This window comes from Ictalurus punctatus, chromosome 16 (genome assembly GCF_001660625.3).
Source record: "Ictalurus punctatus breed USDA103 chromosome 16, Coco_2.0, whole genome shotgun sequence".
In the NCBI taxonomy this organism is placed as follows: domain Eukaryota; kingdom Metazoa; phylum Chordata; class Actinopteri; order Siluriformes; family Ictaluridae; genus Ictalurus; species Ictalurus punctatus.
The window spans coordinates 7643035-7659728 of record NC_030431.2 but is presented as its reverse complement, the minus strand read 5'-3'; the positions used below and the strand labels follow the sequence as shown (position 1 = coordinate 7659728).

At 39.0% G+C, this 16694-nt stretch overlaps 1 protein-coding gene across 5 annotated transcripts in view; it reads left to right on the top strand.

Annotated features, from left to right (window-relative positions):
• Positions 1-16694, top strand: part of LOC108276812 (unconventional myosin-XVIIIb) — a 123923-nt gene that overhangs the window by 89390 nt on the left and 17839 nt on the right. For all 5 annotated transcript variants that reach the window (XM_053686687.1, XM_053686686.1, XM_047161135.2 and 2 more), the window contains 5 exons: positions 2800-2913; positions 2991-3107; positions 3236-3319; positions 3554-3691; positions 4484-4669. In XM_053686687.1, coding sequence (XP_053542662.1) covers positions 2800-2913; positions 2991-3107; positions 3236-3319; positions 3554-3691; positions 4484-4669 — 639 coding nt within the window. The remainder of the gene's footprint in view (positions 1-2799; positions 2914-2990; positions 3108-3235; positions 3320-3553; positions 3692-4483; positions 4670-16694) is intronic.

Sequence of the window (16694 nt, the reverse complement as noted above, 5' to 3'; positions counted from 1 at the left end):
TTAATAAAATAAATACATTTGTTGCTCACATGAGTCACTACTGGCAAGAGAGAACCAGAACTATAATCATGCAGCTGTCTATATTGTGTTGGAGCAGGGCTCCACACAAAAAAATCTATTAAGGAGGCATTGGCTCCTATCAGAAAAAACAGGCACCAAATGATTTTTTAAAAGTGCCACATAAGAATGAACTTGCGTTTAAAATTTTTTAAAACACTCACTTTCAGTCAGTTCACTTAAAATGGGAACTGAAGTCTTTTCCAACTTGAGAACTATATACAGTCACAAATAATTTTTTGCGGAAAGCCAGTATTTGACATGGTTCAGGATCAAACTTTTCAAGTGATGGGCCTTCTGTGCTGATCCTCATCAAGACTTCAAAGGTTGACTTGCATACTTTTGATTTTATCCTGTTTTGAGCTGAAAAGACATGTTCACACTGAGCAGCCAAATTTAGTTTGACAAGCAATATCTCAACTAGATGCATTCTGCTCCAAGCACATGCTGTGTCGTTGTCTTACGTCTTACACACATCTAGTCAATTTTTCTTCACTAGTAATATGTGAGAGGTAATTTGGTGAAAGGCAGCTCTTCACTTGCAATCATATAGGGATTGTTGAATTTCATTTTTAACTCCTTTCATTCAGCTTCATCATATAGTTCACATGCACGAAACACTGCTTGTGCTAATGGTGTTTTTTGTGGTGCACTGTGTGATTGCATAGTCATGAGCTTTTTTATGCTTTTCACTATCGCCATGTTTTCTGGTAATGAAATCCCCGCTATGGAACAAAAGTCACAAAACATTTTCTGTGTGCGATGATCATATCTGACTCATGCAAACTACTGAATCTAAGAAGTTTTAAAATGTCTTTCTCCACATTTACTTGGGTGTTCATTGATTGACATGGAAAGATGATCCTCTGTGTCTGTCGTTTTCTATCTCTCTCATGCTGGCACAACTGGAGCATGCTTTTTTATTAGCAGGTGTGCCATCAGCATTGGTGCTCGATAGAGATGAGGATTATTTGGAAAAGTCAGATATTTTTTGTTTTGTCATGTCTTTCTGATGCGGAAAGCTTTCCCTGTGTGTATTTTGGCACTCTGGGTGAATTTAAACTTGAATTTGAAGCTTTTCCCCCCCGCTGAAACTTTCATGTATAGTGTCTCATTTTATTACGTCAACACAACAAATTATGTGATTTGTGTTCAACTCCTCACAGAACACACAATTAAAAAGACATTAAATGCAAATTATTACATCATAACATGTAAATTTATATTGTCACCAGAAAAAATATAATTCGCAAATTAATATTATTGTCGCAAATGCGACCATTTTAGGTGCAGTCTGGAGCCCTGCAAAAATTAAATTTCTTTGGTTTTAAATGAAAAAAAAAAAATGTAATCCTGATAGTATTCCCATTTTTTACAAAATGTACCTGTAATCTGATGACTTTGTTTTTGACGTAACTGTAAAAAGTTACCAGTTTTTTGCATCCTGATTACGTAATGCCATTACATGTATTCCGTTACTCCCCAGGCCTGTCAATAAATAACATTATCATTTAAAAATTGTATTTCTTGTTTCAGGTTGCCTTTGTTTTATCTTAGATTTTGTTTTAATTTCTGGAACAATTTAGTATAGATATACACAAACACAGAAGAAATTAGGATTCACAGCACTGTAACTAGTTGTGCCACCTTCTTAGTTGCCAGCTGCAACCAAATAAAAGAACCAGTGGTCTTTTACGTCTCTGTGGAGGAATTTTGGCTGACTCTTTTTTTTTTTTTTTTGTTGCAGAATTGTTTTAATTCAGCCATATTGGATGGCTTTTAACCATGAACTGCCCATTTAATACTGTCTTACCATAGCATTTCAGTAGGGATCAAGTCGGGAATTTGCTTCCTAACCCATAAGCCAAATGTAATGGGGACAAATGTAACAGGGCCCATTTATTCCAAAAAGTTCAACTTTCGACTCATTAGTCCACAGAACGCTATCCCAAAAGGCCTGGGGATCATTAAGCTGTTTTTGGCAAGTGTGAGACAAGCCTTTATGCTCCTCTTAGCAGTGGCTTTTGCCTTGCAGCTCTCCCCTTGATACCACTTTTGCCCAGTTTCTTTCTAATTGCAGAATCATGAATGCTGAACTTATCTGAGGCAGGCAAGGCTTGCAGTTCCTTAGATGTTCATTTGGGTTCTTTTTGACTTCCTGTGTGTTGTCAGTGTGCTCTTGAAAGAAGCATTTCACCACAAAACAAACAACTGTAAGAGGCTGTGATAAAAGCCTGGAAAAGCATCACAAAAGAAGAAACATCAATTTGGTGATGTCAGTGTGTCACAGCCTTGATGCAGTTATTGCAAGCAAGGCACATGCAACCAAATATTAAGGGTTATTTACTTTAAATTTCTTCATGAATTGTCTGTTCCCATTCATTTCCTTGCTTATAATTGGGTGGTCTGATACAAAAGGTTTTGTTTTATGTTGTTTAACACATCTAGATGTAAATACCAGGAAATAAAAGCTAAAATCCTAAAATTTTGTCTCATATCCATCTTTTGATCTCAAACAGAAATGCCTTTGGTGTATAGCACAAACAAATTAATTGGCCTTGCCATTCCAATAGTTTACAGGGGACTGTGTATGTTATTATATGATACGTCACATCCACCAGACCATTTTATCTCAACTGATTAAATATTTATTCAAATATAAAAGTATAATTAAGTAGTTATTTAGTGGTTTCCATTCTTGCTATTTTTGGTGATTTTGAAATCTTGGTGCATGTGTCTAAGCTGAAGGACAGTGAGGCACGGCGTTTAGAGGCTGAGAGTGTACAGAAAACTCTTGCTATGGAGCTGGAGAATGCTCAGCTGGAGCTGGAGAGCATCTGCAAACACAAAAGCCTGGTGAGAAATTTTGTAATTAATACAGACAGAAAAAGTATATAAAATGCCTTTCACTCAGCAGTTTTGCTTGTACTCAGGTGGATGAACAGTTGACTCAGCTGCAGTATGAGAAGGCTGACTTCCTGAAGAGGCTGGAGGAAGACCAGGAGGACCTGAATGAACTCATGAAGAAACACAAAGCCCTTATTGCACAGGTGTGTCTGTGCATGAATGCACAATGCATATGGACATATCTTAATGGTATATGTCTACACTAAATCTCTGTATGTATTTAACAGTGACAAGAGAAATCTAACAACTTGCTTCGGGTTTGTATCCTCAGTCTTCTAGTGACATCACTCAGATACGGGAGCTGCAGACAGAGCTGGAAGAAGTGAAGAAGGAGAGACAGAGTCTACAGGAGCAGGTGAGACTAGACATGGTAGCCAGAAAGTAATAAATATGGGCACTGTGCCAGTTTCTGAGACAGGAAGGTGAGATATCATCATAACTGATTTCTATTTGTGAGAAGTTTAACAGATCCTGTCAAAGTGTAGTGCATTCTGGTATTTAGACACACTCCAGCCCATGTGAAGTTTACATCAAACATCTAATTTCTCTCCACCACATTTCTTTCCACCCTTGGTTTTTCACCCATCAGCTGCAGTCAAGTGCAGCACACTTGCAGTTCCTGGAGTCTTCCACAGTAGCTCGGAGTATTGTGAGCAAGCAGGAGGCACATGTGTGTGACCTGGAGAACAAGCTGGAGTTCCAGAGAGGCCAGGTCAAGAGATTTGAGGTCAGCACAGACAGAAAGACCCTCTCCCCTTTTTATCAGCTTGATAGATTGGGACCATGTGTGACATTATATTCTCTGAGAATCAACTGATGTTAGTCAACCGTGTTAGCTAGCATTAACCAGCAAGCTAACCCTGGCTTCTGTCATCTGCAGGCTAGCAGTCAAGTTGCTAGCTGGAACATAAAATAGATGCATATATGAAATTATGTTGAGTTGAATTTTAGTCTACAAATCCCTTAAAAATGTCATCATTTAATTAATTAGTTTATATTCTCTTTTCCATTAACAAGTAATTTCATACTTTACTTTCTTTTAGTCTTTGATCTGTTGCTTTGTATAATTTGTATTTAAATGTAAATACAGATCTTAATGTAAATAGAGATGTTATATTTTTATAAACCAGTTGGGGTGTCCCTACCAATATTGAGACCAAAACTATGCCCTTCTAAAAAAAACCAAAAAAACAAAGATGTTCCAACAAGCATCCTAAAATGTTCTTCAGTTTGTCCGATTGACGGAGACCTATTTATTATGCATTATGTAAATCCCTGTGAAAATAGTTTCAAGTAGATGTCCTTTAGCAAGCTAGACCCATTAACCACTCATAGCTTGGTTATGAATGTAAGAGCGCAGTGCTTGTCAGTTACACTTTGTTTTCTTCTTTCTCTGGCACACTTGAATAAGCTAGATAGGGTTGATTTGCTAATGAGTTCAGTCAGATTTTTGCAGTGTTAAAAAACACTGATTTGCACCTCCATGTACACTGTAGTTCTTTTTCTTGCTGATGTATAGGTTCTAGTTCTGCGTCTGAGGGACAGTGTGGTGAGGATGGGTGAGGAGCTGGAGCAGTCTGCTCAGGCTGAGGCAAGAGAGAGAGAAAACTCACATTACTACCAGCAGAGGCTGGCAGACATGAGGCTAGAGATGGAGGATTTAAGCCTCAAAGAACAGGAGAGTAGCTGTCGGCGCATGGAGCTGGTAAGCGCACGCACACACACACACACACACACACACACACACACACACATCTCTGATTACAGTGGTGCTTAAAAGTTTGTGAACCCTTTGGAATTTTTTATATTTCAGCATAAATATGACATAAAACATCAGATTTTCACACAAGTCCAAAAAGTAAATAGCGAGAAAACAGTTAAACCAATGAGACAAAAATATTATACTGGGTCATTTGGTTATTACATTTACATTACATTTATTCATTTAGCAGATGCTTTTATCCAATGCGACTTACATATGAGGAAATACAAGCAAAGCGATATATCAAGCAGAGATCAATACAAGTACAGTAGTGCAACCATGCAAGATTTATAATTGAGTTATAGAAAAGCAAAGTGAAAAAGCATTATTATTGATTAAAATGATCCAATATTATATATCTGTGAGTGGCTAATGTATATGAACCTCTAGGATTAGCAGTTAATTTGAAGTTGCAATTAGTCAGGTGTTTAGAATCAATTGGATGACAATCAGGTGTGAGTGAGCACCCTGTTTTATTTAAAGAACAGGGATCTATAAAAGTCTGATCTTCAAAACACATGTTTGTTGAATTATATCATGGCATGAACAAAGAATATTTCTGAGGACCTCTGAAAAAAGAGTTGTTGATGGTCATCGGGCTGGAAAAGTTTACAAAATCATCTCTAAAGAGTTTGGACTCGACCAGTCTACAGTCAAACAGATTGTGTACAAATGGAGGAAATTCAAGACCATTGTTACCCTCCCCAGGAGTGGTTGACCAACAAAGATCAGCAAGACGTGTAATAGTCTGCAAGGTCATAAAGGAACCCAGGATAACTTCTAAGCAACTGATGGCCTCTCTCACATTAGCTAATGTTAATGTTCATTAGTCCATTATCAGGAGAACACCGAACAACAATGGTGTGCATGGCAGGGTTGCATGGAGAAAGCCACTGCTCTCTAAAAGGAACATTGCTGCCCTCATGCAGATTGGTAAAGATCACGTGGACAAGCTAGAAGGCTACTGAAAAAAATGTTTTGTGAATAGATGAGACCAAAATATGAGAAGTGTTATGTTTGGAAAAGGGAAAACACTGCATTCCAGCATAAGAACCTTATCCCATCTGTGAATCATGGTGGTGGTAGTATCATGGTTTGAGCCTATTTTGCTGCATCTAGCCAGGACAACTTACCATCATTGAGGAAACAATTATGCCAGCAAATTCTAAAGGAAAATGTAAGGACATGTGTCTGAATCTCAAGAGAAAGTTGGTCATTTATCAAGACAATGACCCTAAGCACACAAGTTGTTCTACCAAAGAATGGTTAAACAAGAATAAATAATGTTTTGAAATGTCCTTAATCTAATAGAAATGTTGTAGAAGGACCTGAAGCCAGCAGTTCATGTGAGGAAACCTACCAACATCCTAGAGTTGCTCCTTGTCCTACATGCCTACCCATTGCAGGGCACAATCTAATACACTACAGACAATTTAGAAATGCCAACAATGCATGTATTTGGACTAGGAGAGGAAACTGGAGTACCCAGAGAAAAGCATGCTGAGAACAAGCTCTGCACACAAAGGGCAGATGCGAGATTCAAACCCTTAACCCCGGAGCTGCAAGGCAAACATGCTAACCACTAAGCCACCATGCCCACCTAGAGTGATTAGTTTCACCTATGAGGATTGCATGAAACAATATGAAGACCAGAGAGCTGTCTATGGGAGAAAAGCAAGCCATTTTGAAACCTCCCCCAAAAGCAAACAACTAATATAAGCTGTGGTACAAGCCTGGAAAAGCACTTTGGTGATGTCAATGGGTCATCGGCTTGATGCAGTTATTGCAAGCAATGGATATGCAATCAAATATAAAGTCTACTTTGAAACTATATATTCTAATACTTTTGCTCACCTATAAATTATGTGGTGTGCCACCAAATGTGCCATGTTCTAAGTTCTGATTCCATCATCTTATATTCATCTTTTGATCTAAAAAAAAAAAAAAAAAAAAAAAAATTGTTTTCAGTGCAATAGAATTGGTCTTGCCATTCCAATACGTGCCATTCCAAGGGACTGTAGAGTCTGGATAAGAGTCATTTCTGGCCCAAGACAGGTTATGCAGGTACTTAGGTCAAAATTCTGGATGCCCCATTCTTATATGTATGTTTATAGTCCATGTCTTTAAGGATGCAAGATTTCAATAGATCCTTCAAAAAAAAAAGAGGGTGGAAAATGCTGACTGAACAGATGGCATTTTGTTGTTGTTGTTGTTGTTGTTGTTAAATGTAAAAACATGTCCTACCTGATAATTTGACACCAATATTGGGCAGTTACATTTAATTCCTGTCAGTAATTAACTGCCAAAACAACTTAATGAATCCACAATATACTAAATTGAGGTAATGAAATGTAATGCTATGCATAGTGTGACTTCTGTGACTAACAATCTAATAAAACTGGTAGCTTCTGTTAGAGAGGCAATATTATGGGGGCTTAACCCCACTAAAATGTGCCAGCCATTTCAACACACTAACACCACTGATAGCATCTTTCGGAAGTCTCACAAGCTCATTACTGCCTATCTGAAAGGAGCAGGGTACCACTATCTGGCACATATGAGTGAGGTAGTCTTTCAGGGTAGTACTAAGGTGAGACCTGTTTCTTATGGCTGTTAATTACAAATGTAACTGTGGTTCTATGACAACTGTCAGGGTTTCTTGTCTTTTGGAATCGGCTGTGTGAGATGGCTCCAAGGAAACATGGGTTTTTGACTTTATTATTCCAAATACTGTCTCATACAGTGCTGTGAAAAAGCATTTTTACCCATCCTGAATTGTTCTGTTTTTGTGTATATCTCATACTAAATAGTTTTAGATCTTCAAATTAAATAGAATATTAAACAAAGCTATCCTGAGTAAACACACAATACAGTTTAATTTTTTTTATTGAAGTAAAAAAGTAAAAAAAAAAAAAAAATTGAAGCAAAAAAGTTTAAAAATTTTTATTGAAGCAAAAAAAGTAAAAAAAACAAACAAACAACAACAACAACAAAAAAAACGTATTGAAACAAAAAGGTTATCTGACACCTATCACTAAAGTGAAAAAGTAATTGCACCCTTAAACTTAAAATCTGGTTGTGCCACCTTTAGCAGTAATAACTGCAACCAGTAACCACTTCCGATAACTGGAGATCAGTCTTTCACTTACTACTAGGACTTACTCATATTCTTTGGATCATTTTCTTGTTGCATAATCCAGTTGCGCTTGAGTTTCAACTCTGGACTGAAGACCGGACATTCTCCTTTAGGATTTTCTGTTAGAGAGCAGAATTCATGTTTCCCTCAATTATTGCAAGTTGCCAAGGCCCTGAAGCAGCAAAGCACCCCTACACACTTCCACCACCATGCTTGATGTAGGTATGATGTTCCTTTTGTGGAATTCAGTGTTTAGTTTACGACAACGGGACCCCAGTCTTCCAAGCAGTTCCACTTTCGACTCATTAATCCACAGAACATAATCCCAAAAGGTTTAAGGATCATCAAGGTGTGTTTTGGCAAAATTAAGACAAGCCTTAATGTTCTTCTGGATTAGCAGTGGCTTTCACCTCGCCACTCTTCCATGGATGCCATTTTTGTCCAGTGTCTTTCTGATTGTGGAGTCATGAACAGTGACCTTTATTGATGCAAGAGAGGCCTGTAGTTCCTTTGATGTTGTCCTTGGCTCTTTTGTGACTTCCTGGATGAGTAGTTGCAGTGCTCTTGGAGGAATTTTGGAAGGTCAGCCACTACTGGGAAGTTTTCCTACTGTGCCGAGTTTTTCCATTTGGAGATAATGGCTCTCACTGTGGTCCTTTGGAGTCCCAGAGCCTTTGAAATAGCTTTGTAACCCTTCTCAGACTGATGTATTTCAATCACCTTCTTCATCATTTCTGGCATTTTTTTCATGTTGAAAAAGTTCTATTTAAGTGTTGATTTGATTGAACAAGGCTGGCAGTAACCAGGCCTGTTTACATCTAGTCCAGCAGAACCCCATTATGAATGCAGTTTTATAGATATGGGGAATTAGAAACAAAGGGGGCAAATACATTTTCACACAGGCCCAGCTGGTAATGGGTAACCTTTTTGCTTCAATAAATAATATTATCGTTTAAAAACTATATTTTTTGCTTACTCGGGTTGCCTTTAATTTTGTTTTAGATTAGGTTTTAATTTCTTTTTAATTTAATATGAGATATACACACACAAAAAAACAGAAAAATTCAGGCAAATAATTTTTCACAGCACTGTACATTTCTATGTGACTTTGTTGGAAGATCTCCAGATCATTCTCACTAGCCCTGGTGGTTATATGGGTTTCATAAAGCTATATCTCATATTTAACATTACATTGTTTAGGTTCAAACAGTCTCTATGAAGTGTTAAAGATACAGTGCCCTCCACTAATATTGGCACCATTAGTAAATATGAACAAAGAAGAATGTGAACAATTGTCTTTATTGTTTAACCTTTTTGTCACATAATGGACGTAATGGAGGCTAGCACGGATGCAATTGCAGATAAGAGCTTTATTGAAGAGAGGCAGGCAGACAAAACCAAATCTGTAATCAAAAGCGTGGTCCTAAAACAGGCAAAAGGTCAGGTGATTGGCAAACAGGCATAAACTAGGCAAGGCAAAACACAAAATGAGAAACTAGATGCAAGAGCAAAACCATGAAATGAAACACGGACAAAGGCTTGGCATGGTGAATACACTCAATACTTTGCAAAGATATTGTTTGAAAACAGTCTCTTTATACTGTGGAGTGAGTGTGTGAGATTGGATGCAGGTGTGCATGATTAGAATGAAGGTGAGTGTTCTTGGAATTGCGGTCCATGGTGGCCATGTTTGTAGGCCGCAGTGCAGGATGGGAAATGTATTCACTGGTTTGCTGTGATATGACACTTTTGATATTTATTTTATTTTTAAAAAATCACAAAAATACTCTGCTCTCATGGATAGCAAAGAATTGCAAACACAAAAGAGGTTTTATAAAAAAATCTTTGTTAAATATAGGTGTGCAACTTTTATTGGTACCCCTATGAATTCATATGAAAAAAACATATTTGAAGTACAGTGGGGGAAAATAACTATTGAATTCTTCAACATTTTTCAGTAAATATATTTCCAATGAGGCCATTCAAATGTTCACCAGACATCAATATTAACTCAAGAAATCCAGAAATATAAAGAATTCACAACATTAAAGTCCATAAAAAAAGTTATATGTAATGAAGTGGAATGACACAGGAAAAAAGTATTGAACACGCTAAGAAAAAGCAGTTCTCCAAGGCAATGCAAGGAACCAGCTGAAATCCATAAGTAAATATACCTCCTATCTGTGCAAATTAATATCAGCAGGGTTAGTAAATTGATGGTCTATAAAAAGGCTTTTCGTTACCAAGGTGTCACACAAGAAACATCTCATGATGGGTAAAAGCAAAGAGCTCTCCCAAGACCTTCACAACCTTATTGTTGCAAAACATTGATGGATACAGACGTATTTCAAAACTTCTGAATCCTCCAGTAAGCACCATTGGGGCCATTGTCCGCAAGTGGAAGCAACATCACTCCATCATCAACCGGCCATGCACAGAAGCTCCTTGCAAGATTTCTGACCAAGGAGTCAGAACAATACTCAAAAGAGTAGCCCAAGTAGACGACTCGGAAAGAGCTCCAGAAACATCTGGAGGAGGCAAGTGCCATCATCACAGAGAAAACAATAGGCAATGTACTCCACTGCTCACGCTCACCCCACGAGACTCCATTACTAAAGAAAAGGCATGTTGAAGCTCGTTTTTGGTTTGCTACAACTCATTTTGGCAAGCCTATGAAATACTGGGAGAGTGTAATCTGGTCAAACGAGAGCAAAATTGAGGTTTTTGGCTGTCATACTACACACCATGTTTGGAGAAGAAATGGCACTGCACATCACCCTAAAAACACTACACCAAAAGTGAAGTTTGGAGGTGAAAGCATCATGGTGTGGGGCTGTTTTTCATTGCATGGTACTGGCAGACTTCATATAATTGAAGGAATGATGAATGGAGCCCTTTACTGGGACATTCTTGAGAAGAATCTGCTGCCATCCACCAGGATGATGAAGATGAGACGTGGGTGGACCTTCCAGCAAGACAACGATCCAAAGCATACAGCAAAGGAAACTCTCAATTGGTTTCAGAGAAAAATCAAGGTGTTATAATGGCCCAGTCAATCACGTGACTTGAATCCAATTGAACAAGATTTAAAGACAATATTTTTAGGAGAATGGGCCAAAATCACACTTGCAGACATACTGCGGCAGGTTAACTTGTTCACACAGGAAGCATCTTGAAGCTGTCATTACAAACAAAGGCTCCACTATGTATTAAGTTAGTGTGCTCAATACTTTTTTCCTGTGTCAATCCTCTTCATTACACATAACTTAATTTATGGACTTTAATGTTTGGATTTCTTTATATGTGTGGATTTCTTGAATTAATACTGATGTCTATTGAAAATTTCATTTGAATAGCCTCATTGGAAATATATTTACTGAAAAACATGCTGACATGTTCAATACTTATTTCCCCTACTGTATATTCCCATTGATATTTAAAAGATTTTAGTACACCTGCGTGACTAGGAATAGGAAATTGTTCAAACATGACTTCCTGTTTCACTGGGCTATAAATGAGGTAACACATAGGCCAAATCCCTTTAGTCATTCATAACAATGGGTAAGACCAAGGAATATAGCTGTGATGTGTGGCAAAAGGTTGATGAGCTTCACAAAATGGGACGTGGCTATAAGAATATAGCTAAAGCATTGAAAATGCCCATTTCCACCATTATGGCAATAATTAAGAAGGTCCAGTCAACTGGAAATGTTATGAATCAACCTGGAAGAGGACATGTGTCTATATTGCTTCAATGCACTGTGAAGAGGACGGTTTGAGTGGCCAAAAAATCTCCAAGGATCATAGCTGGAGAATTGCAGAAGTTATTTGCATCTTGGGGTGAGAAAGTCTCCAAAACTACAATCCGAATTCACCTCCATTACCACATGTTGTTTGGAAGGGTTTCAACAAAAACTCTCATCCAAAAACAAACTGAAGCGTCTTCGGTTTGGTTAGATGAAACCAAAAGCACAGTGAAATTCTTTTCTTCGCATACTCCAGCATGTTACGAAGTTGGGGTCAGAGCGCAGATTCAGCCATGATACAGCACCCAATGAGCAGAGAGGGTTAAGGGCCTTGCTCAAGGGCCCAACAGTGTCAGCTTGTCAGTGCTGGGGCTAGAACCCCGACCTTCCGCTCAGTAATCCAGAGCCACATGATAAATGTCAATTGGAACAAGTTACAGATAAAATCAGAACATCTATTACGTAGGTTCGAGTGATATACGAACTAAAGACATCTAGTTTACCAGATAATAATGAGATGTACTCCATAATACTTGTGTTACTGGGCTACAGGAAGTGCCAGGAAGAACCCAGCACAGATTATCAGTATGATTACTGCCAGTTATGGGTTGATTTAAAGGTACACCAGCCCTAACAGCGGAGGTGAGATGTATCGAAACCATGGGAATGGGAACTAAGCAAGAGTCATTTTGTGCATTGGCTGATGCAATGGTGATATTGTGCAGTGACACAGAAGACCACTGATATGATCCCATGTGATGACGGATCCAACATGAGTCACTGTGCACGTCAGTAAGGTTTGGTGCAATTTCTAGTGAGAAGAAGCAGGCCAAATTACCTCTGCACCATTGTGCGGGTGTGAGTTTGTGCGTGTGGATGTGCAACACCATTACTATTAGTATGAGCATACACACGCTGAGGCTCAAAATCAAATGATCCTGAAATAACAGACTCTGCATATGTATGTCTAATACAAAACAAGGCTATATGTGTATGTGCTAATTGAGATGAGAAGAGGCCCCCTTAGGACAGCTTGATTCTGAGTGTTTCCCTTTCTATGTTGAGGTGAGATGTGATGAGGGCCCCCTCAGGTCTACTTGAGAGCAGTGTTGTCTCTTGTCACGGGACAGTGCTTGATGTGGCAGGTGTGAATCCACTGGGGTTGTGAATCCATGAGGACAGCAGTATGGGTAACGGACACCACTCGTGTAGGATGACCGAAGGTTGTTTCCCCAACCTTTCGTGGTTTCAGGCTTTTGACGAGAACTGTGTCAGCCTGGGAGGAATGAGTGAGTAGGCTGTTCTGTGGGCAGAGGGAGAGAAACAGAAACAACACTACATATACTGTTACATTTTTCAATTTATATTGAGTATAATTATTATATGATTATATTGAGAATAATTGTCGACAATCACATCCCGATCACCTGTAAAGCAAACACCTGGGTTATGCTTAGTCCATGGATTGGGAAATGGTCTGCCATAATGATCTTAAAAGTAGACAATTTAGTTTTCTGAGTAGGAGTCATGCAAAGTTTGCATAGGATGGCAGGTACTAAATCAACCCAATTACTCAATGGTATAAACCCCTTAGTAAGGCATTCCTTAATGGTGCTTTTTTTTTTTCTTTGCACAATCCTGAGCTCTGGGGATGATATGGAATATAAAAATGTCAATCACTGTTTAGATACTTGCACAGTTTTTGTGGTACCTTGGAAATAAAAGGTGTCCCATTGTCACTATCAATAGTTTGTGGGATACCGTACTGTGGGATTATTTCTTTCGCAAGAATTTTAACAATGATATTGGCATTTTCCTTTTGAGCATGGAAAGTCTTCTACCCATTTAGAGAATTTATCCATGATAACTAGAAGATATTTGAGACCTCTGATAGCTGGAATGTGTGTGAAGTCAATTTGTAGTGCATGAAAAGGACCACTAGATAGTGGTAATGCATCATGTTTGGTGGGTTTCCCTTGTACATTTACTCTTGCGCATGTTAAATATGAATCGAGGAGTAACTTAACAGGTTTGTGATTGTCTCGAATACAAAACCTCAATGTTATCGCAGAGATCACCCTTCTTCGTGCAACATGAGAAACACAGTGAAAATGGAGCATGAGGAATGGAAGGACAGAAGACGGAAGAGTGAGACGGCCATCAGGGCAGTGTATTAAACCATCAGTGGGCGATGGGGAACAACCTTCTGAGGACCAAAACATGAGGTCATCATGAGAGGCCTGTGTCTTTCAAAAAGCATCATCAATGCCACAAGTAGTCAGATAATGTGAAAACGTCAAAAATGGAGACATTATTCTGGACAAAGGGGCTGGGCAAGCCCTCTTTTGAGGTACACCTAGCTACTTCATCAACAAGTGAAAACCACGGGCATGCCATATCTTACCAAAATCATGTATGACACCAAAAGCATAATATGAATCAGTGTAAATAGTAACAAACCTTACTCTTAAAGAGGTGACAAGCACACATGAGAGCAATGAGTTCCGCAGCCTGAGCAGAATCGAAGGGGATAGAGTGAGCCTCATGAACAGTATAAAAAAAAAAGCCACATAAAAATGTTGAGTCATTAGGTGTAGAACACGATCCATTGACATATACCTCATTCCCTCATCCCCTTCCAGGGTGATGAGCAGTCATGTATGTAGGTCAAACTGTCACGTTTCAACCAAGCTTCAGGTGCGGGCTCGAGCAGGTACGCAGAAGCCTGTGGAGCAAAACTGCAGGGCTGTTAGCAGTGGTTACAGATTTAATGGTTAGGTTTTGTGTGGCACAGAGCATAGCTTCATATCCTGATCTACGCTGAGCAGTCATGTGTTGTATTTGAATGTTATTCAGGATAGATAAGACCTGATGAGATATGTGCAATGTGAGTGGATGTGAAAGAACCAATTTTTCAGTGTCAGTGACCATGCGAGCGGACACAGCAACAGCACTTAAACAGGCAGGCATATGTTGTACTAGATGTTCTAGAGATTTGGAAAGATATGCTACTGGGCTATAGCTACCACCGTTTTCCTGGGACAGGATCAGTGTTCCCATCATCGGAAACATGCAGGTGGGATGGGGATGAGTAGTCCGGGATTCCCAAGGCTGGGGCTGAGCTTAATACTCGTTTAAGATAACAGAAAGAGTTCATCATCTCCTTAGTCCAGTCAATGTTCTGTGGACAGTCCTTGAGACAACAGTGTCTGAGAATTTTGCCATGGTGTGAGCAGTCAGGAATGAACTGACGACAATAGTTTATAAGTCCCAGAAAACTCAGCATACCTCTTTGTGTGGCTGGAGATGTGACCTCAACAATAGCATGCACTCGGTCGCTGGTTAGGCAATGCATCTCCCTGGAAGATATGAAAGCCCAGATATTGTACCAGTGTCTGACAGAGCTGAAGTTTAGTTAATGATACCTTGAAACCACATTGCGCCAGGTGGGTCAAGAGTTTTAGACAACCGTTTTTGCAGAGCTCATGTCCTTGAGCTAATAAAAGAATGTCATCCATGTACTTAACAAGGCAGCAGTCCTCCGGTAAAACGAGTGATGAGAGGGCTTGATGCACCATGGATGATCATACAGTGGGAGAGTCTATGAAACACTGTGGAAGACGTGCCCATATGTATTATTGATTTTTAAAAGTAAAAGCAAATGTAGGCCGTGTCTGCTCAGATACAGGGATGCTGAAAAAAGCACTACATAAATCAAATACCATGAAATGTGTGTGTGTGAGTATTAGAGTTGAGAATAGAAGCCATGTCAGGTACAAGAGGGCTTATTAGAATTACTATATCATTAATTTGCCTAAGGTCCTGAGTAAAACGCCATCCCTTCCTATTTGTCTTGCATACAGGGATAACAGGTGTGTTGTAAGGAGATACTGTATGAACGACCATGCCCTGTGCGAGTAAAGAACCAATCACCAGCTGTATGCCTAACTTCTTTTCTGCTGATCGTGGATATTGTTTACAAATAAATGGTCTCAGTAGTTTTGAAGTTCATAACATAAGGGGTTACCTTAAAGCATCATGAAACACTAAACTACATTTTCTGAGATTTTAACAGAGATGTTCATATCACACACCATAAAAACAACCTTAGTATCCGTTAATTTTAATTGTAGTATAAAACTGATTAATTTTTTTTCCCACTATTTTCGTCTTCCTGGTTTAAAATCTCATCCTGTCACACGTCACAGGCAGTAACATGGCAATGTACTATAGTACTTCAATGACATGTCGCTGTTTCATATTATTTATGAGCCTGCTTGTTCTTATCCTATGAGAAGATGCTGTCTCTTAATTATTTATGACAGAACGTGGTGCTTTCCTAAAGATGTAGTAGATGAGGTTCAAATGGGTCACAGGTGTTTGTTTCAGTGGTGTAAGAGTTCGAGTGTGTTTTCTTGGGAGAACTATGAGAATTGGAGAAAGGTGGACTTAGGACTTGCTCATGAAAGCAGTATGCGTCTACACAATTATGCGGTACTCAGTCCTGAGGACTTTTCCATCCCTTCAGATAAGGTATGTGTCACATTTTTAATCATGACAGTTTTACTTGCCTTTTGAGCTAATTAAACTGCTTAAAACTGCACAGGCCATAGCATGCAAAACTATGCAATGAGAGTCCATGTTGAAGGGAAGAGCCTTCCTCCTTTTATTTGTGAAAAGCTCGAGCCTATTAGCTAACTACCATTCTGACACTTCTCGCATCCGCACTGCCTCCGGCTCGAGGAAAACAATATGTTAATATATATTATAAAAAGTATACATACAATATAATATAATATCATATATCTAATATTAAAGCTTCCCGGGCCATCGTGTGTAAAACTATGCAACAAGAGTCCATATTGAAGGAAAGAGCCATCCCCCTTTTATTTGTGAAAAGCTTGAGCGTATTAGCTAACTACCATTCCAATACTGCCTCCAAGCAGGTGCTGCCTCCAGTTTTGTTATGTTTTCCTCCATAGTTATTCCAGGGGCTAATGGTTTAAATAGATAGAGCAGAGGACCTGCACTGCTATCTATTGTGTCTCCTTTTAGCCCTGGGGATTCAGGAGGAGAGAAGTCCTCT